The 20,999-nt window shown below is 41.8% G+C and overlaps 2 protein-coding genes across 3 annotated transcripts in view; one reads left to right on the top strand and one right to left on the bottom strand.

Moving 5' to 3' along the window:
- Positions 1-13,694, top strand: part of fmn2a (formin 2a) — a 48,999-nt gene extending 35,305 nt beyond the window's left edge. The window contains exons 14-18 of the mRNA XM_084375088.1: positions 1,745-1,837; positions 9,170-9,221; positions 10,148-10,297; positions 11,943-12,027; positions 12,201-13,694. Of these exons, the coding sequence (XP_084231214.1) occupies positions 1,745-1,837; positions 9,170-9,221; positions 10,148-10,297; positions 11,943-12,027; positions 12,201-12,227 (407 nt within the window). The 3' untranslated portion in view covers positions 12,228-13,694. The remainder of the gene's footprint in view (positions 1-1,744; positions 1,838-9,169; positions 9,222-10,147; positions 10,298-11,942; positions 12,028-12,200) is intronic.
- A 143-nt stretch (positions 13,695-13,837) lies between these two features.
- On the bottom strand, positions 13,838-20,999 carry grem2a (gremlin 2, DAN family BMP antagonist a). Of its 2 annotated transcripts, none has more exons than XM_084375089.1 (2): positions 20,656-20,999; positions 13,838-15,135 (listed from the first exon to the last, which is right to left on the bottom strand). In XM_084375089.1, exon 2 carries the CDS (start codon positions 15,132-15,134, stop codon positions 14,556-14,558), a length of 579 nt encoding a protein of 192 aa, XP_084231215.1. In that variant the 5' UTR covers position 15,135; positions 20,656-20,999; the 3' UTR covers positions 13,838-14,555. The 2 variants fall into 2 exon arrangements, with proteins under 2 accessions (XP_084231215.1, XP_084231216.1); XM_084375090.1 differs by having other exon boundaries at positions 20,663-20,999.

Below are 20,999 nucleotides of genomic sequence, written 5' to 3'. Positions count from 1 at the left end.
AACAACTTGATAGTTAATTAATCTTTAATGAGTAATTCCTGAATAACTGAGATTCAAGGACTATATAGTAGATGATGATGAATTACTGGAGTCATTATATACTAATTACTTAAAAATGTTATCAAAGAACTATATATTATCACAGGATAAAGTAACTAATGATTAAGTAATAAGTATTTAAGGAGTCTATTTTGTAACTACTCAGTTTGATGTTTCACTTTACTTAAAGGTTAAAAAAAAAAGAGTAACTAATGATTCAGTAATTAATAATTAATGTCATCACTGGTTCATGCCAATCAGTGGGTGATTGATAGTTAATCAGGAACGACTCATGAAGAAAGTGGTTAGTATGTTGATTCACAGACATTATGAACTAATCATTACCTAATGATTCAATAATGCAGTAACTCATCATTATCTACTATACAGTACTTGAATCAAAGATATTCAGGAATTACTCATTGCCAATTCATTAAGTATCAAGTCCTTCCTCATTCATTCCTCTGTAACAACTCACATTTTTGTGTACCTTGTTGTAAATTGTAACCAAGAAATAAAACATAGAGACTTCATATGTTGCATTTATATCGCAAACACAGACATTAAATAAAAGTAAAAGTATAAAAAAGAAAAACTAGAATGCAAGAATGAATGTGGTCTGTTATTGCATATCAAGACCTCAGCAAAACACTGTGGAAATTGGATTATGCCTGACATGCCAAACTGATTTGTTGAGTGCAAAGAGTCCTAATGAACAAGGCAGTCGGGAAATACTCCCTTTCATGACTCTGTCTCAAGTCACTCACCACTCAGAACACTTTCCAAGGACTGAAGTGCCTACAGGTGGTTAAAAAAACCGACTGTGTATTTTTGTGCAAACATATGTGCGCACACACGCATGTGTGAGTATGTACATGTGAGTTTGTTCGCTCTGCAGCTCGATCGACAATTCCCCGAACCTGGTCTGTTCTCTATCATGTTTTATGTATCTTTGCTGCTAAACCAATCAGGTGTCTGATCCGTGTTGCCAAATATTGTTTTTCCTCTGCTGTAATGATTCTTTAGGCTGTTCATTATTTGCAATTCATAAAGATGGAGTTGCTCGCGGGGGAAATGGACCCGCGTCTGTTTTGACCCCAGTGGCGGTGGCACATGCTTGGCCGTACATAAATACATCATCACATGCTATACCTGCAGACCTCTTCATTACCTCGCAGAGCCAGCTGAGCGCTCTAACAGACACGGGCTTCGATGACAGTTCCCAGAGGGGGGTTCCGATAGGTAGGCGGCGCCGAAATGGCCTTGGCTGGCCCGAAGGACATCAGCAAGAAACACAGTGGAAGGAGCATGCTGTGTACCTTTTTGGTTGAGGCACCATATGGTCTATGAATTACCACTTGCCCAGTCCCGACCTCCCTGTTCCCTGAAGCGTCTCGTGGCCTCTGCACCTCTCAATTCTTGAGCTGAGTTTGTGTATCCGTTATGGTTGCCGATGGAGCGTGACGATAAGGTTCTCTCGGGATCACAGCACAGGCCCTCCAGGCTCCTGGGGGTGCCTTATTAGTCATTATGGGTCATTATGTATTTGCTGACACTTATTCAGCAGAAATTCAGCAGAGATTCAGCGAGCTCAACCAGGGTGAAGTGCACTGTAGAGTTTGTAATTGCAGCTCAAATGCTGGTTAAGATGGGGGGGGGGGGAAACTGTTTCCCTTCTCATCATGATCATCTGTTGTTGTTTCAGCGTGCTCAGCTGAGACGGAGAAAGTTTGCAAGATGTCCTCTGAAGAGAACCTGCAACCCTTTAAGGACAAGATGGATGCATTTCTTAGCCAAGGTGAGACTGTTTTCCAAATCAGTTGTGACTGATGATTGATAAGACTTTCACCAGTCACGTCGAAGCGTAAGTCTGGAGATATTCTGTCAACAAAGCCCATGAAAAGACCGAAACCATCAACTGATCCCACTAACAAGTATTGTCTGTGTGGCTAAAGCCTGTTATAGCTTCTGTTTTTTTTATGTTCCACTGGCTTCCATTGTTGTCCAAAAACTGTTGAAAACACATCAGTGAGCCACTCTGTCTCGCTCACTGACGTATTCCTTCACCACTCTGAACATGGGCAGCGTGGTGTATTATAATTATAGTGTTTAATATAAATACTTGTAATTTCACTAAATCCACTGCTGAGAATCAGTGACTTCCACTATTTACTCATGTTTGAATAATGTTTGCTACGAGCTAAAGTTTCCAGTTTGTAGAGAAAATAATTTTGGATGTAATCAGTAGGAACAAAATGAGCTTGAGGCTGAGCATCTCAGACGGGATAGAGAAAATATTGATAATCAGACTAATGCATGTTTATTCTGGGTCTTTTCATGACATTTGTTGACGAGAGGAACAATATAGAACATCCCCAGCTTTATTCTTTAAGTCTATAGTATGTCATTTCTGCCGCTGGGGGTCTCTCAATCAAAACAAACCAAAGGAGTAAGCAGCGTGGGATCATGGACATTGATGTCTTTATTTAAGGGTTACTTCACCAATTTTACACATTGAAGTGTGTTTACAACTCTTGTGGAGTACTACTGCATATGTAAAAAAAAAAGTAGTATATACATATTATTCTTTAGGAAGGAAGCTGCATGTAATCTCATAAATTGCCTCCAAGTTGCATTGTGGGTAATGAAGTCACCAGGTCTTGAAGAGCAGTCCACACATTGTTGAAGTCATTATGGACACTAAATCAAAACAGCAGAACTAAAGATATCACCTTGTTTATTCTGTGCATTATTCTTGCTTTTCAAAATCCTGGTGCCTACATTACCCACAATGCAACTTCACTAGAGGCAATTTGTCAGATTACATGCAGCACCCAAAAGGCTTCATAATACCTTTCTTCCACATATGAGGTAGAACTCCTCAAGACCTGTTATTACACTTCAGTGTTTAAAATTGGTGGAATTACCCTTTAAACAACCACAAGATGATTTGAATGACGCTATGTTTCGTCATGTTTGCTTCCTTCCTCACTCTTTGACTCTTTCAGAAGTTATAAGCACCGTTACCTTGAATAACATTAGGTATTTCTCTGGGTTGGATCATTGTTCATTTCATTTAGATGCATGACTGAGTGATATCACAAAGGTCTAGTCATTTTTAGACATGCAGAAATGTTACATATTATTTCTTTAATTATGATGAGACAGGTGATGCTCAGTCTGTTCAAACATATGGTTTGATCATGTGCTACCATCAGACAAAGCGTTAAAACAAAATGGGCACATAATGTATCCCTCCTGCTTCAAGGAGTACTCTGCGCCGGTGCAGCCTTGGCATATCTAAGATGAAAATGCATCTGCGGTGTGAGAGTATGCGAAGCGGCTCATCAATCAGGATGATTTCTACGTCTGCACACATTTCCAAACCTGTTCCACGCAGTTTTCTGGTTGATATACAGTACACACACGAGGGTTCACTCCGTGTCGTTTCCATAGGGACGCCTGTTTATTCCAGGGTGTGTTGAATAACTCACAGCTATTGTTATAAGTATGCCTATCTGCTTTGACAGATTATGACTGCGCTTGGTAGCTGGGTCTTTTATCTTGGATCACTACTTCATAAAAGTTTGTCTTGCTCTGGCTCGCAGGAAGATTCAGGATGGTGGAAGGTGAACCTGTCACGCAGCCCGTTAAATTGACTGTGGAGAGCAAAAGTGGATGCCTCAGAGGCAGGAGTGAAACTGACATGTTCGGCACCTGATCCCTTGTTTTTGACGTCATAATTTGTTTTTGTCATAAATTCATCCCTCCTCCTCGGTTCCCGTCTTCCTTTATTTTTCCACTCTGTCTGCTGTCTCGCTCTAATAACAAGGCTCGCTCTTTTTTCTGTCAGAGGAACAGACAGCGAGATTAGAAGCACCCCTCTGCCTCCGTGACCTCTTCTCTCTTTCTATCACTCCATCACTCCTATTAGGAAATCAAATAAACCTCCACAGTGAGGTGTTTACTAAGAGGGCTGTTAAAACAATGATGATGAATTGATTGTGTATGATCCCCTCCTCTTCCTTCGCCCTCTTATTTCAACAAGACTGAGAGTCTACGGCCATGCTTACGGCTCTTGTCAGGTTACACAGCAGTGCTTTGAGCTGAATGCTAATGTAAGCATGCTAACACGTTCACAGTGACAAAGCTAACATGCTGATGTTTAGCAGATATTATGTTTACGAAGTTCACCATCTTACTTTAGCGTGTTAGGCATGCTAACATTTGCTAAGTGGCTCTAAACACATGGAACAGCTGATGGGGATGTTATTTGTTTCGCAGTACATTTACTGTCAGAAAATTATCTTTGATACTTAAGCAACTGTAGCTGCCATTAGCTTGTTATCTCAGTTAGCCGTGCAGCTAGAGATTTGGACTGGGAGCTCGGGACAAGGGGAGTGTTAGTATGTACATCGCTAGCACAGGAGCTAGTCCCGGACCGGTTAACATCAGTAGATATACATCATTAGCTATGTCAGACCTTTAATTTATTTACATTCTGTTTTCAACTAAAATTCTTACATATTGCCCCTTTGAGTACATTTAGTTTCAGACACTTTTACCAAAGTAATATACATGTATAACATGATAACTTGAGTATGACTTTTGGGTACTTTTACACTGACAAAAGTTGTTGAGATATTCCACCAAAAACCATAAAAAGGCCACGTTTCAATGAAAAGTCTTGTGCCAATTGAAGTAAATGTTGAGATATTTCATTGGAGAGGCGAAAACTTTAACCTGCTGGAGATGCTCGATGAAAAATCAAGGTAAAGTAATCAGGATATTTCAGTCTGGACTAATGGTAGACTGACAGACCAACGTTGCCAGTTGGGAATCTCCCCTTGACACCATAAGAGCAAACTGAAGACAGAAAAAACTTCAGTTATGAAGTAGGCCAACAGCTACTGCTACATTTTCCTTCCAGATATTGTTACGGCAAAATCCCCTGAAAATGTATTCATGTTTGTCCGTCACCAGATGTCATCCCGCCGTGCTTTCTTCTCCATAATTGGACAACTACGGTAGAATAATATTGGGATATTGTGGTCCACTTCAAAGGTGTAGGACTCAGTTTGTTATGCCTGCTTTTAAAATAACAAGCCAAATGTCATTCTTTTCGTAGCGTCGGCTTTGACCCTCGCTACATTCAGTTGACTGTGACCAATCTTTCTGAAGGACCCGGCTCACAGGCCTCTCTTCCAACTGCTTTTGTATTCAGATGAGAGTTTAATATATAGCATATGTTCTTCCGTGGTAATGCTCACTGTCCATTTTAAAGGAAGTCTGCAGATGAAAGCATCTCTCCCATTTCCACCTCTCCCCCTCTCCTTTCCTTTCTCTCTCTGTGTTTGAGAGAAATATGGGAGCTCTCTCTTTGATGCAAATGACGAGGTTTTTCCTCTGAGAGCAGAATGTAAGCACCGTAACATGGACATGTGACTCAGAAGGCTCCAGACGAGATTCTTGGGGTTCCTCCACTGCGGCGGTGAAAAAAAAAAAAAAAGAACAACAGCCAAATGTCTTATTTTTGTTATTTCTGTAATTTCTAAAAAGCCCGGGGTTAAACTGTTTCTGGCTCCACAGTTTAAACCGCTTTTGTTTATTTTCTGACCATGAAACTAACCACAGAATAACAGTGGGAGCGGACTTGTTGGAGCTTGGCTGTTTGGTCTAGCTCGATTTTCCCCGCTCGCTTCACAAATTCTCATGCATGCAGACCTTTGATGGAGTCACTGTGACTAGCGAGAGAGCACTGGCCATGTGATAATCTGTTTCTGATGGACATGAAGATTAGTAACACTGATGTCAAACTCTCCCTGGCTTTTTCTATCAGCTACAACTCTGCTGTTGATGCTCATGTATAGCAAGTTATGTAAAAATCGAAGGGAAAATCAACATGTTGATCGTCACCATGTTGAACCACATGATGCAATAACAGAACCGGCATGTTTTCTCCTTTTATTTGGTTGTAATTACCAGTTTTATTAGTTTGATTATCGGGCTCCAAAAACTCAAAATTGTCCTCATATTTCCACGTTAAAGTCAGCACATAAGAAGGCAATTTAAGGGGCAGTTCACACAAAAATCAAAAATACATAATTTCCCTCTTAGCTGTAGTGCTCTATATCTATCTTGATTGTTTTGGTGTGACTTGCCAAGGTTTGGAGATATCGGCCGCAGGGAGGGTAACCTGCTACATGACACTCGGCTTGTTGTGTTCACCAGAAGAATACATTTGAAACACTACACGGGTTACTGAAGACAACCCACAGATCCACAGCTAACTAAGGTAGCTAACGTTAGGCCAGAAGCACGGTCCATGCAAGTGCACGATGGCAAACGACAGTTTCTGGCCCAGCTGGTGCAAACGTGCATCCTCAGTGAACATACTTATACGTGCACCCTTAGGCGCAGGTGGAGGTGGAGGCAACAAAAGTGTGTCTCCTAACGAAGCGATATAGAGGTAATCAGAGCTTCTCCAAGACCGTAGCTCGTGCTTGCGTTGCGCTACAATTTTCTGGTGACACATGCTGCATTCACGTGCGCCCCTGGATGGTCCCATTTCTCGAGTTGGGAAGTCGTTTTTCCGGTGTGTTCATGTGCATTGTGGCTGAAATGTCAAAAACTTGGCAATTCGTTTCAAAACAATCTAGACGGATAAATAGCACTACATGTATTTTAGTTTTTTTGGGTGAACTGTGCTTTTAAATCATTACACTGAATGGTTGAGCTTCAGGGCAATGTCAGAATTGATATATTTCTAAAAATAGATTTAACATAGCACCGATAGCCGAATCGTCCATGTCAGTGGTTAAAGATTAAAGATGCTTCTTGCAAGCCCAGTTCACATTTTTATCAATTTGTCATCATTAATAGATGAGCCTGAGTGAGATGAGAGACACGATTGCGGCCTGCAGAGGGATTTAACACAGCGGAATGGTAAAGCTGGTCTCAACGGGTTCGTCTGAGATTTTTAGATGTGGCTCTGGCTTCAATTACATGTTAGCAACCAGATATTCCCGGGATGAGAGCAGGACACAGAATTGTGCCAGGAAAGACTCTCTGTCCCATCTACTGTCATGTCTGTCTTGGAAAGCCACGAGGAGAGTTCGGGTCACTTCTGACAGTTAAAAGCAGCAGCAGCTTACAGATAATTGGCCTTGAGTGGACAGAGAAGCTGTCTGAGGGAGAATTTAACGTCTAACCTTTTGTCACACAGCAGCACAGTGAAGATACAGACAGGAAAAAAAACAGCTGGATTGACTCTACTGCTGCTCTGTTATATTTGAAAATGGATGTGAAATTTGATAAGTAGTAACCTGCGGCATTTTCCTGAGTGAGGCTGTCACATTTCACTGCTGTTCTCTTATATCATCATTTATAACAGCGAAATGATCTTGATGGCCCGCTGAGATAAATGTTGTGGCCGGCGCTGGAAATATTTCCTAATGTGTACCATGGTGTCCAACTCTCACACTGTAAAAAGTCGTTCAGGAACTACTAATCTGTTTTTATTAACTTGACTTATATACAGAATTTTTGAGTATTTCAAGTTAATTTTAAGTTAACTTAAAATTTCTATTTTTTGCAGAACTGCAGACTTATAAACAGGTGTAAGTCTTCTGACTTGGGATGATGAGCTGTATGAATATACATTACAGAGTTCAATCAACTCATTAAAATACGTTTCTAAAGAAATAATCAGTGTATTAACGGACAACCCAGCATGCATTGTTTGAGAGTTAAAACTCTTGCTTCATCATGGCAATGGTTTCATTATTGTAAGAACAAACAGCTTAGATCACAGCAGGGTTACATTACATTGCATTTTTAATCAATTTCCAACTCCCACTTTAACACTCTTTCCTACCAGTTGAGGAAGAAAGTGTTTTGTATTGTACAAAATGATTAACTGACTCTTTAAACTGAGGAAATGTAAAAGGAAATCAAATGTGTTTGTAATTTTTGTGAGTGTGACAGAACAGCTTTTGATTCCACTTAACATCTTAAAGTTAATGAAGTTGCTATGTAAAGTTCAGTTAGAGGTAGGGAAGGCCACTCTTGAGAAAGACAGTTGATTTCTGAGTCTCATTGCCTGGTTGTCACATACCAGCATTTCAATTATTGTTGACGAACACAGCTACTGCTTGCAGCCTGGCTACTGTCCAAAGCAAAAAACACCCGTAAGAATCCCAGTTTGACCAAATAACCTCAATCTCAGTTCTATAAAAAGGGAGAGCAAAACCTGGTTGTAGTAAAAAGTAGGCAGGTTTTGTTACTTAGTGATCTAGTAGAAAGGTGTTTGAACCATCCTTTGAAAGTCCTAGAGGCAAGAGAAAACGCATATCAACTGGGGAACCGACTTTGAAACATCAGTGCTCTCCAACGAGTGAATAACCTTCCTTTCACTCTTGTTGTGCCTCAGTTTCTATCACTGTCCTCTTCGCCTTCTTTGTCTCCTCCGTCTCCTCTCCTTCTTCTTATTTCACAGTGTCGAGTACGAACAGTTATTCAAGTTGTATCACCGTTACACGAGGAGAGCGACCTGGGGAAAAAATGCCTCTTCCTGTTGCACAATGGCAGAAGCGCTTTGACCTTCATCTTCATGTGAAGAATCGAGCCTTGTGTGCAGACGGACTAGCGTTGTGAAAGCGAGGCTTATAGGGAACCAGTCTATACGTGCTAGTGTCATTTTTCTGCAGCCTGTTGCCACTTTACCGTAACTCATATATATATAAGGCAGCGGATGAAACTGCCCTCAGTTATTTACAGTGCAGTTTTCTTCTTACCTTCCCTGTGTCTCTATCACTCTCTCACACCTCTCTCGCACACACACAAAGCCATCCGTCTCCATCTGAAGTAACTCTGCACAATGAGGCACTTGTCCCGCCATCTGCAGCGCTCATTTGTCAGTTGTGCAACAGCGGAGAATCCAACACTTAATAACCTGGTGCTACGGCACTGACCTTGGAGAAGACTGTTGATTTTAAGTAATGGTGACATGTGCAATCCTGCTAAATTGCATTGTAGGTACAAAAAGAATGTATTTTTGGATGTAACAGGAAATCCTGTATTTCTCTTAACCCCGATCTAATCCCGTATTTATTTATGCTTTCTTTTACAGCCAAAACCGAACTGGAAACACAAGAGAAGCAGCTGGCAGACACTCAGAAGATGTAAGAGATCTTTACACATTTTCCGAGAGCCTCTTCGCCTGTAAAATAAACACTTTTTTTTCCACTTTTCTGCTCCTTTCTCAGGCGTCAAAACTGCGATCAAGAGTTGTGAATTTGAAAGTAAAGGCATCGCAGGAAATATGCAATCCAATACAGTTTGAGGTGCTACACTCTCACTGTGGTGAAGAAATACAATCTCGCTGCTTTGTCAATATTTAGGACTCCTGGTTGCTTCAGTTACATGGAAGGTGCAGGCCATCATGCCAGGCCTTCAGCAGACGGGAGGCCCCCTGTGCGGTGTCTGCGTTGTTTATCTAAGCGGAGCGAGAGTAGACAGCCTTGGCTCCAGGCTTCTGTTACTGCTGGCTAGGAATGTGTTCCTATAGCACACTCCAAACAAAGAGACCCCAACCTGTCCACTGTATTGATCCACTGCGAACGGCCACCACATTTAACACTTTAACGTGTCATCCGCTGCCACATGCGCCCTTTTCCTTTTGCTAATTTTTTCTACGTGTCGGACATCTTTTTTTCCTTCCCCTCTTTCCTCAGTAGTGCTTACGTACAGCTTCCATAGAGGCTTATACACATTAGAGAGAGGAGTGACAAAGCTAAACACTGCATATGAGGTGTATAAGAGTTTTATTTATCCCTGGAAGTTAATCCGTCGGGGTCAAAATACCACTACGCTGCTTCACTGGCGGTAAATCCGTTCGCTGAACTGCACAGTCATCATTGGTTTGTGTTTTTTCACGTTACTCTGCCATTAAATCTGTGAAAAAGCATATTATTTCAAGATTAACTTTCATATTTTGCATATTTGCTCAGCACGGCCAGGTTTCACAACAGTCGGTGTGGGTTTCTCTAATCTCATGGTGTAATAGTTTGGTCTTGGGTAAAGTAATGTTTTTGTTCTCTGTCCTCAGCTTCTTGGAGTTGAGCGTGTCCTTCTCGGTTAAACCCAAGGCGGGCGAGAAAGAAGTCTCTCCCAACACTTTCTTCTCCATTTGGCACGAGTTTTCCACCGATTTCAAAGAGCAGTGGAAGAAGCAGAATAAGCTGATGTTACAGGAACGGTGAGAATATCGTATTATACCTGATACAGAGGCCTTTTGCTGACAGGACACTTGAACCCATTGTCCTGAAATCAAATCCTGCTGAGATATCAGGGTCTTTTTTTATTCATTTTTGTGTCTTTGGGAAGAGTATGCCACTATCTGACCTTTAAAATGTCATTACTGATACACCAATGTTCCTCAGTAAGAATTCTCCCCAAGCGCAAGTTCCCGAACCATTAATAACTTGCAGTACATCTCGTGTTCACTGAAGATCCTATCAGATTCATTCAAATTCATGAAGGGAAAAGAGGTTAAATGACCCAAATCTTCGTCCTCACCCCAGTAATGAAAAGAACACATGCAGCATCCAGTTAGCTTCCAGTGGTTTGATGAATATAAAGATACTGTTGAGTATGTCAACAAAAAGCAAATTGGTCCATTATGCCAAATGAAGATTGAATTGTGATATGTATTTGTAAGAGAAGCTAAATGTCACAAGCTTTGCTTGTTCAGTAGGAAAGAATGAAAATAAATTTGAAAGCATTAACTCTTTGCCCTTTGCCATCGGCAAACACCCCAGTTCTCTCTCTGCTGGTGTCCTTTCAGACTCAGGTAGGCCACAGATACTCACCTGTATGGACATGCAAACATTCAGCACTGGCACACACAGAACCAATGTACTGAGACCACCCTGTGCCTGTTGGTATACAGTGTTCAACTCACTCAATGAAAACATGCCAATCGTTCATCTTTTTAAAGCTCCAATGTGTAGGATGTAGGGGCTCTATGGGCAGAGGTGGGATATCATCATCATCATATCACTGAATCCTTTGCCAGAGGTGGCAAAAGACCACACATCCTTTACTTACAGATACTTGTGTAAAAACAGACTCTGGTAAAAGTGGAAATACTAATTCAACCTTTACTCAAGTAAAAGTAATAAAGTACAGCCTCTGAAATGTACTCAAAGTATAAAAGTAAGAAGTATCCCTCTGAAGGACATTTCTACCGACCTGTGCAAAGCTAACTGAACCTGAGCATCTGTCACTACACACATTTTCTCCCCATTCGAGTCTCCCTCTCTGTCCGTTTCCATCTTGTCACGCCTGTTACGTCATCTCGTCTTACTCAGTCTTCAGTGTGATATGCGGTGATGGGTTGAAATCAGTCTTGTGATGTTGGGAAGGAGGCGTGAAATGACGCAAAAATAAAAACGATCGATATTTCCCCTCAAATGCATTAAAACTAAAGTAACTTTCTTAAAAATGCAAGGAGTAGAAAGTACAGATGTTTGTGCAGTAAAAGCAGACAGAGTTGTCAGAAAAAGAAAAACCCAGGTAAAGTACAGATACCTGAAAAATCGACTCAAGCAACAAAGTATTGGTTGGTTACTTCCCACCTCTGTCCTACACACTGGACCTTCACAGCACAAATGAGTAGCGACACCGCTGGCTCTCTCCATGCAGTAGTAAACCAGACTGAGTCATTTCAAACCAGGAGGACTGGCCCTTTGACAAACCGAGATCATTGTGTCCAAATACCACATGACCATGGACTGGATGTTCCAAGTTGGGATTTCTTCTTCTGTGTCTTTCTTTTTTATGGTGAAATAGTGAATTTCAACAGTGTGAATGATTTTTATTACCGGCCTTTTTTTTTTCAGGGTCAAAATGGCTGAAGAGTGCTTCAAACAGGCCGCCAGGGAGAAGGCTTCCTACAATGTGAAACCGAAACATGCCACTGGAATAGTACGTCTTTACACTTCATGGTCTTATCTGTGCTTTTATGTGTTCGGGCTCTGTTTCTCACCAACACTTTGCAGGGTGTTGAAGCAACAACACTCCTGGCTCCTGCAGTAACATACCGAGATGAATGCCAGTGCTGCCAGCTGTAAATAACTCCCATTTTTTTTATTCCACAGAAAGCAAAGCTGGGTCAGAAGATCTGAAGCAGAGAATGGAAAATTATCATCGCCAAGCCCGTTGCACAACCGCTGTTTGGACAATCTGACAATGACTCATCAGTCATTTTTACAACATTTATTTGCTTCCAGTGTTTGTTTTCATTTGATTAAGACCTGTTGTTTATTGTGAGTTGGTTCAAAGTGGATTTTATATTGTTTAAAAGTGGGATGAAAAATTACATTCTGAGCCACCCTTTGATAGCACTTGCATAATTGAGTGAAATATTGCTACTATAAGACGGCCATAAGCTGAGGTGATCGAATGCAGTTGAGTCACTTGCCAGGAAATGCCCACCAGAGTCTGAAATGTGTAGCGACACTTCAGTATATCCAAACCTTGTCAGTATTTAAAAGCCATATGTAGCCTATTTGTGTTTTTACCCAAGTGTAGTTTACCAGGAGGGCGTGAACACTTTGTCTTTATATCTTCCTTAACAGTTGAAAAGCACAGACTTTTATAATGTTTCTATACCAGAACAGAAAAGTGCCTTATTGCACAGTGGAGAGGTCAAATGAGTGCTGTAGAACAGAGCGCATTTCTGAGACATATCATGTGTAATTAAATGTTACATGTAAAGAAGAAAATGACATTTTACATGGGCTGAAACGTGACATTTACTTTTCTTAATAGTTTCATTGAGAGTGTCTCAGAGGCTCGTCACAATTATACATGTGTTTTACATACAGAACTTCTTCTTGTGTTTTCTTCATTGAAAAAATCATGCATACCCAAGTGGTGTGATCTAATATGAACCTGCTATTGTTTTATTCAACCATATTGTAAATTTGCTTTATGTTTTAAAGGGTAACTCCACTAATTTTACACATCAGAGTGTGTTTAAAGGTCTTGGGGAATACAATTGCATGAAAAAGTAGTGTAAAGTATTTGTGGCTCCGGAGAAAGCTGCATGTTATCTGATAAATTGCCTCCAGTGATGTCACTCACAGTGGATTGTGGGTAATGTAGGCGCCAGGTTTTGAAAAGAAAGAAGAATGTGTTGAATTAAAAAGGTGATATCTCTGGTTCATCAGATTTTGATCATTTGTTTTTAAACTGTCCAATTAATTGGACTGCTTATCTACACGTGGTGCCTAAATTACCCACAATGCAACTTGTGGTGACATCACTTTAGGCATTTTATCAGATTAAATGCAGCTTCCTGTGGAGCCATGAAAGGTTTATGCTACTTTGCACATATGCAGTAATACTCCCCAAGACTTCGAAATACACTTGAATGTGTTAAATTGGTGGAGTTTCCCTTTAAGCAGAATTCTATGCAGTTAGTTTTCCTACTTTACACAAGTGTGTGAACTCCCATAGGTTAATGGAGCAATAGGATCATGTGATGTGACGTTCATGTGCAATATTGAATACCCTTGACCATGAAAAAAATATATTTATTGAATAAAAGAAATGACGTAAATTTTTAATAAAAGTTCTGCTGTTGTTGACGGTTTTCTGTTTATTTGTTCAACCATGATATGAAGTCAGACAGCACTACACTGTGAACACCACTGTTGTTTTATATGAAATAGATTTAATATACTTTTCACATACATACATAAAATACTTATACTGTATATATTGCATTGCACCTCCATTACACATGCTGCAGTATGTTTTTTTTTCCTACTGGCTAGTATATTTGTGGCAGATGTACAGAATACAGCCGGGCTTGTGTCCGAGCAGGCAGGTGTCACTGGTCGTAGCTGTGGTGTTTCATGTTTCTTGAAACCTTTCCCCTGACATCAACATTAAGGAAAAGACAACCAATGCAATTATTATAGAACACTGTCAACATCTTCACCAGGTAAAAACATTGCTAGCAAACTGTGTAATTGCTGTAGATCCAACTGCAGAAAGACATGTCATATTACAGAACCTTTGTTAAAGGTGTCACACCATTTCTACAGTTGTCTCTAGTATTTGTGGTTCTCACACTCTGAGGCACTTTCTCAACTCCTTTATCACAAAAGAAGCCATTAGCGACAGTACAAACAGCCAGGTAGATAAGAACTTTTTGAAATAACAGGGAGGAAAATCTTGTTTAATGTTGATAATTGGCTGCTTCATCATGAGTGTCTCTTGCAGCTTCTTAAATCGTTCTTTCAACAGCTTGTCAACATGGCCGCCAGTCTCTCATTAAATCGATGCTGAGCCTTTTGTTTAATAATACCAGTTCCATGTTTCATGTCAGTTTATTGGACAAGCCATTATTTTTACAACACGAGGCAGAGTAGTTCAACTTGGAGTCAGTCCTTGACAAATTCTACCTCTGACAATATTCATATGATGTAATTTCTAAGTCTTCTTCACAGTTTCCCGTGGCTGCCCACCTCCACAGACATACAGCGACACTGTTTGACCCTCTGCACCTTACGGTGCCTGAAAGGGGGCTGCAGGTCTGGGCAGTCCAGCTGCACTGTGAGCTGTGTGATACGGTGTGGCTTGCAGAAGGAGCAGGACTGGAACGGCTCCTGGACCTTGTTGTGACTTTTCCTTCCAGAGCCTGAGGCTTGGCCTCGATTCTGGCCCTGACCCGAGCTGGGGCCCATATGGCGTGGGATGTAGAAGGAGTTACACTGGCCGTAGCAAAAGCGATTGACCACAGTGCGGCTGCGGCAGCCCTCCTCGCTGATTGTCTGACGGAGAGGTTGCGTCTTGCACCAGTCTCTGCGGAGGTAGCGGCGCTCTGTGACCACCAAGGCCTCCCGGCTGGAGGAGAGCACCTCTGGTTTCTGCTGCAGTAACCGGTGGTGACGCTCTGAGGACAGGTTCCCTTTGGTCTTGTGTGGGGACGGGATGGATCCCTGGGGTCGGGGCTTTTTGGTCTCTGCAGTGATGCAGAGCACCCCAGCCAGTATGACTGGGATAGTTATTCTCCACAGCATTCTGGAAAAAGAGAGATAGACGTTATAATGCGTTAAATGTAGACACAGAGTTGTCACATGAACACAGTCATCAAACACTGAAGCTGGTGAAGCACTATGTCGGGAAGTCTGTGATGACGCATGACAGTCTTACATCTGATAACATGATATTAATATTGCCAATCATGTCTGCAATTGTTTAAATGTACGTTCACGTTGAACCACCTTTGCAGTCGAGCCTCCCAGGCATGATCGAGGAAATGAATCCATCACCAGGGCCCCCATTTGTCAGCATCTCTGTGTCATTACTTCTATTTGCTTTCCTCTCGGCTACGCAACTCTTCCAAAAATAAACAAAGCCCTGCCATCAAAGGATACACTTAAACACCCATAACGAGAAGGGGAAGTTGATTTTATTGGTCCCGTCGCCGGGTAAAATAATTAGGGCTTTGCTTACTTTAGTCATGAACTATGCCGCAGATATGTAAACAGGCATTAAGGAGGCCCATCTGCATGTTATTAGGGGAAGAGTTGGGGAACTCGACAGCGCCCTTTGGGAGTCCACTCTTCTACTCTTTGGTGATATACTATGGAGCAAACTGAACTGAGAATGACCCACAGTGTCCATAATAATCATAGTGTCTACTTTATCATGCCAGCACCAGAGAGAGCTAGAGACATCATTCCTCCGCTATTCAGGATGGAGTATCCGCCCGTGTGCATGCTGTCAGAATTTGCGCCAGCACATTTTTGACCATCACTCAAGCATCTTTTCAGCAGATGTTGCTCTTGACAAGCATTGCATGACATCAAGTCAGAAATTCTGACAGAGAACCAAACTGCCTCAAGGCCATTGGCCGCTCCTATTCAAAGACTCTTCTTTGCTGTGCAAATTTGTATGTTCCCTTTCTTCCTTTCCTGGACCTGCAACTCACTCTGACATGGAACAAATTACTTTATCATAATCCACTCTGGTTTTTTGCCTCCTTTTTTCTGCCCTTGACCCCGAGGTCATGGCAGCCATGTCCGAGTCTGTATATCATCGTCACAGCAGCACTTGCCATAAGCTACACAGCAGCTGTTTGTCCATCTAGAAGAGATGTTGTATGAATACTTAAGGGGGATTTTCTGTCCCAGATGAAGAGACCTGTTGGAGTTGGACACGAAAGATGCTTTTTGTGCAAATCTGATCTCTTGAATCTGTTTTTGATTTTTGTTTTCTTCATCAAAGAGATCAAACCTGTAGAGGGAGGAAGCATTTTTGATTTTTGTTATACTCGCCGCCAAAAAATCAGATTCCATCGCTCCACACTTCTATGTTTGATATTTGGTATTTTTCATCTGCGGATGTCCAGAAGACACATTTATTTATTTGGACGAGCATAACTCTTTAAATAACTTCATCAGGGTTGAAACTTCTCAGATATGTGCTTCGTCTGTATCCACACATTTTCGCACACACACACACACACACACCCATCATAAGGTTAGAATAACTAAACCAAACACTCCTGCTGGGTCCTTCCACCACCTACTGCATCAGGGAGTCATGACCTCTCTCCATCTTCCACTGATCTACCTTCCATGTCTCATTTGTCTTCAGCTGCTCTGTCTCAATCATGCTGACTGTGTATTCAAATGCATGAACCCCTGGTCAGAGGCTCTGCTTCTGTGTGCAGCCTCTTGTTCTACACTCAAAGAGGCATGCTGTGACTGCGTTGATCTACAGTCTGCGAAGCCTCTGGGACTTATGAGGGATGACCTGACCGACTGTGTACATAGGACATGACAGATGGCCCATACAGTCAGCAGCCGCGCTCCCTCTCCGCTCCGAAACTCGCCTATGTATGATAGCGTCGGCCCTGTTGAGCTATCCTCATCAATCTCTGCTGCAGGACAAATTGCGGTTTTGGGGTAGAGATTCAGGGGCTTTGGGGGAGCGCTGAGGTGCACGGATGGGTGGTTAGCGGTTGGGGTTTGGAGAGACAAGGAAAAAAGGACGGATGACCTACTGGGAACCAAAAGCAACACCACTTGGGCTTCATGCACAGTGTATACCCTCCTCCACAAGCTTTTTGCCTCTTTTTCCCCATCTGTACCTCTCTGTCACTCTATCTGTCTGCCTCTCCTCGACGCTAATCAACCCAGAGTCCCGGAGACGGAAGGAGACTGTGGTTTTGTGTGTTAATGCCGAGACAGAACTGAACCGGACCTCTCTGTCTGCTAAACACTAATATTGTCCACAAACACAGCTTTATGTTTTACAAGAACCGCAAATACTTGGGGGATATGCTTCACTGAACTGTGGCAGACCTTGGTTCCAAAATTCAGACCTCTAATGAAATTACAAATACCAGAGAGACTGCTGAGCTAGACACAAGCCGGTTTTTGAAAACAACTATTATCATCAGTGGGAAACTTGTTATGTTTTGTTTTTCAGAATGGCATGATAATACCATGGTAATGTTTTCTGTCTGGATAACAATGGGTCCCTTTTTTTTTTTTTCCTCAAAGTGAAATGAAAAACATAATAAGGCATGAAAATCCAGTGGAGCTGCTAAATATTTTGATATTTCAGATATTAAGTTGTTTAATAATTGGATGAAACCGGCAAGGATCCTTCCAAGACTTCTCAAATTTGTACACACAGATGTACGTCTGCTAAACCATGTGAAACATCTTCCCAGCGTGTCTTCAAAGGCAGGTTAAAACAAACAAAACCTGATGCCTCAATTATTGGTGCGTCAGAAAGTCTCACACACAGACTGGTAAGTGCAGTTAATTACAGTAGAACTGCATTTAATTCACCGTGCAGCTCAAACCTCAATCACACACGCACACACACCCATACGTGACCACACACACACACACACACACACACACACACACATACACAGGATATAAAGAGAGAGGGAAAGAGAGGTAAATGAAATGTTTTCACTCGGAGCCAATTACACAAAGAGGAACCATGTCATTATCTGCATTTGCGGATTCTGTTTTCCCAAACTACGCCGGGCTGTTGGCTCATTAACAGTTGGGGTTAGGGGGGCAGGAGGCAGGAGGAGGTGGTGGTGGTGGGGGGGGGCAGGTCCTTTCGGGGGCTTTTCTGTGTAAATGTGTCTAATGCCAACATTGCCAGGAGGCTGCTTTAGGCAGTTCGGGCAGCCATTTGTCACCACAATCCATCTTGATAATGACTAGCAGCCCGTATATAATGCTTTCCAAGCTAAGTAGTGGCAAGAATGTGAGGCAAGTCCTTCGCCTCAGCTGCATTAAGTGCTTTAGTGGAGGATGAGGGGCAATTAGAGATGCTATGATAGTACAGCGTTTCTCGTTTCACATCAGGATGGCACTACTTAGCTGCAGTGATTAACACCACCTTCCAGTTGCACTTACAGTGTGGGATTTGTTTGCTTAATCCCTTAACATACAGTTTTCCCTTTCTGAGAAGCTAAAATGACCTTTTGTCATCCTGTCTTTGCTTTTATATTCTGTACCAGGCTGCTCAAGATCTTTATTGGAGCAATATTCTTCTTCGAGTGAGTTTTCTTTTCTTTTTTTTTCCCAAGTCTTTACTTTTGCATCAAAAAAAGAAATGACATGATGTCTTGGGTATTATTTGAGATTTATTTGGTGTCTTTGGAAACTTAAGGATCTGCACTTAAGTTTGAAATAAAGTTCTGTGGGTTTTTCAACAATGCTTGGCTGCGGAGCATGAGTTTGGCTGGGGCACCAGCAGGCCTCTGCACGTTAAGGGGGTTTAAAAATAGTTCTTTTAAAGGATAAGTCCAACCAAAAATGAAAATTCAGTCATTTTCAAGCAACTAATGTAGATGGGGACCTGTTTAAAAATGTAAAAAACTCTCCAAGTGTCCAGAAGCCTTGCGATAGAATGTAATATTTTGAAAAGATGTTATTTAAATCATTTTTTAAGATGAACTCTTCACTCTAGCTGATAAACTAAAAGCATTAGCAATAGCTCCACCGCGCGTTCAGGGTGTAAATAATATCTTTTCAGATCAATTTGGGCTCTTCAGGAGAGAGCTGGATGAGCTGTATGAAACCATTTGATGTTTTTTCCTTCCAGTTGTTTTCCGCCGTTTTAAAAGAAGTCCCCATCTACTTCAGTTGTTCATGACAACCTTGCAACACTGTTCTGCTCCAGAAATGTTTTGTGGACTAGGAAACTTCACCAGGCTTTCCATCCGCATGAGGGTGAGTGGATAATGACTGAATTTCCATTTCTACCATATGTAGCGTACAAGTGAGGCAAACATTATGTTGGTTTCTTTTATAAAAATGTCGATTTTAACAGAAATATTCGGCACAAGCGAGCCAAAACGCTGCATTCCTCGGCCCATTTAATCCTCTTTAGTCCGTGTTTTCTTAGTGCCTGTTCATGTGTAAACTTCACGTGTTAAGTATGTTGTTAAGGCTTCCATCAAACGCCAGTTTTACTATCTTTAGAGGCTTACGATGAAGTATTTTCTGTTGCTAAAGAAACTGTAATGTGTCTGTGTGCTAAATCCTCTTTGACATCAGAGCGGCCTGTACAAGGTGGTGCAGTCACCGGAGCTGTAAGAAGGATCAGAAGGCAAACTCCCCACCATTCACTGCACGCATACTGTGGGAGCGCACACACACATGTTCCCACACCACGCCAGTCCACACATGACTACACACAAATACATTAATGACACGAAAGTGAACAGACAAGGATTTACACATGTACACATGAACGGAGAGGATAAGAACAGTGTATTTTGTACACATGAAAAAGGTTGATTATGCACATTAACACCATTTTTCATTTTCTCTGGCGAAACTGACTCTTAATCTCACTCAGAAGCACACTACAACCTGCCATCATCACGCACTAATTCTCCCTCTCACAACACTAATTCCCTGAAACCTGCAGCCGCTAATGATAGTAATTTAGTCGCCACTTTTATCCAGAACACCTTACGGTACCTTGGAGGTGTATATTTTTACTATGGGTGGCCCCAGTGGGAATCAAACCCTCACTGCTTGCAGATAATACCAAATAGCAGTGCAACTACCGCTGGTCGGATTACATGGTTCTGCGCTTAGTCACTCAGAGGCTCACTGAGTCACTCTCGGTCTCACTATCTCGGTCTCTCACTGCCCACTTATTCAGAGCGTTCACGTGGGATTTGTCGAGCCAGCATTTACTTATCTACACTTTTTCTTGGTAAATCCAATCGGTACATGAGGTACTTTCACATTTATAATCACCGTTTCCTCACATACGCAGCACAGAATCTCAAACTCAGACCATTTGTGTTCTGACATCCTGTTATTTACAGTGAAATTACAGCCAGTGAAGTGGGGTCATTTGTACGCCCACGTGTATTATCTTCCATCAAAAACTCTCTTAATTTAAAAACTTGCGTTAATTAAGAATTAAGGCATGCTATCTGCTGTGGTAGATGACATTTTTAGAGCAGCCTGATGGAGTACAACTATTTAAAAGTGTTAAATAGGTGTTACGGCAGTGAAGCGTAAAGTCTGGTTCATGTACCTCTCACCACAGTGCGCAGAGGGACAGTAATGTGTCGAGGATGCAGTCAAGGGAGGTCGTCCACCTTCAGTGGTCCTTTCGTCCGCTTCCAGGTTTTGGTTTCCATGGCAACATAATCTGTAGTATCCTCAGGCTTGTCCTCCTCTTTTCTTCCTCACAGCTGAAGATTCTCGGACACGGTCAGTTTTCCATCCCACCTGAACGAGTTGTATGTCTTTCTTAGTTTCTCTCTCAGTCTAAGTTTTTTTTCTTTTTAAAGTCTTTCTGTTCTTAGGTTTAAGAGAGAAGCTCCAGGTCACAGTAAGCCTGTATGTTAGTGCTGCAGAGACTGTCTGTAGTCTGTC

Source organism: Pagrus pagrus (genome assembly GCF_965226575.1).
Source record: "Pagrus pagrus genome assembly, chromosome: 15".
Taxonomy (NCBI): domain Eukaryota; kingdom Metazoa; phylum Chordata; class Actinopteri; order Spariformes; family Sparidae; genus Pagrus; species Pagrus pagrus.
The sequence above is the reverse complement of the archived record's forward strand: the minus strand, read 5'-3'. Positions and strand labels throughout refer to the sequence as shown.

Coding starts and splice junctions, on each gene's coding strand:
- grem2a (XM_084375089.1), bottom strand. CDS start 15,134: ATGCTGTGGAGAATAACTATCCCAGTCATACTGGCTGGGGTGCTCTGC.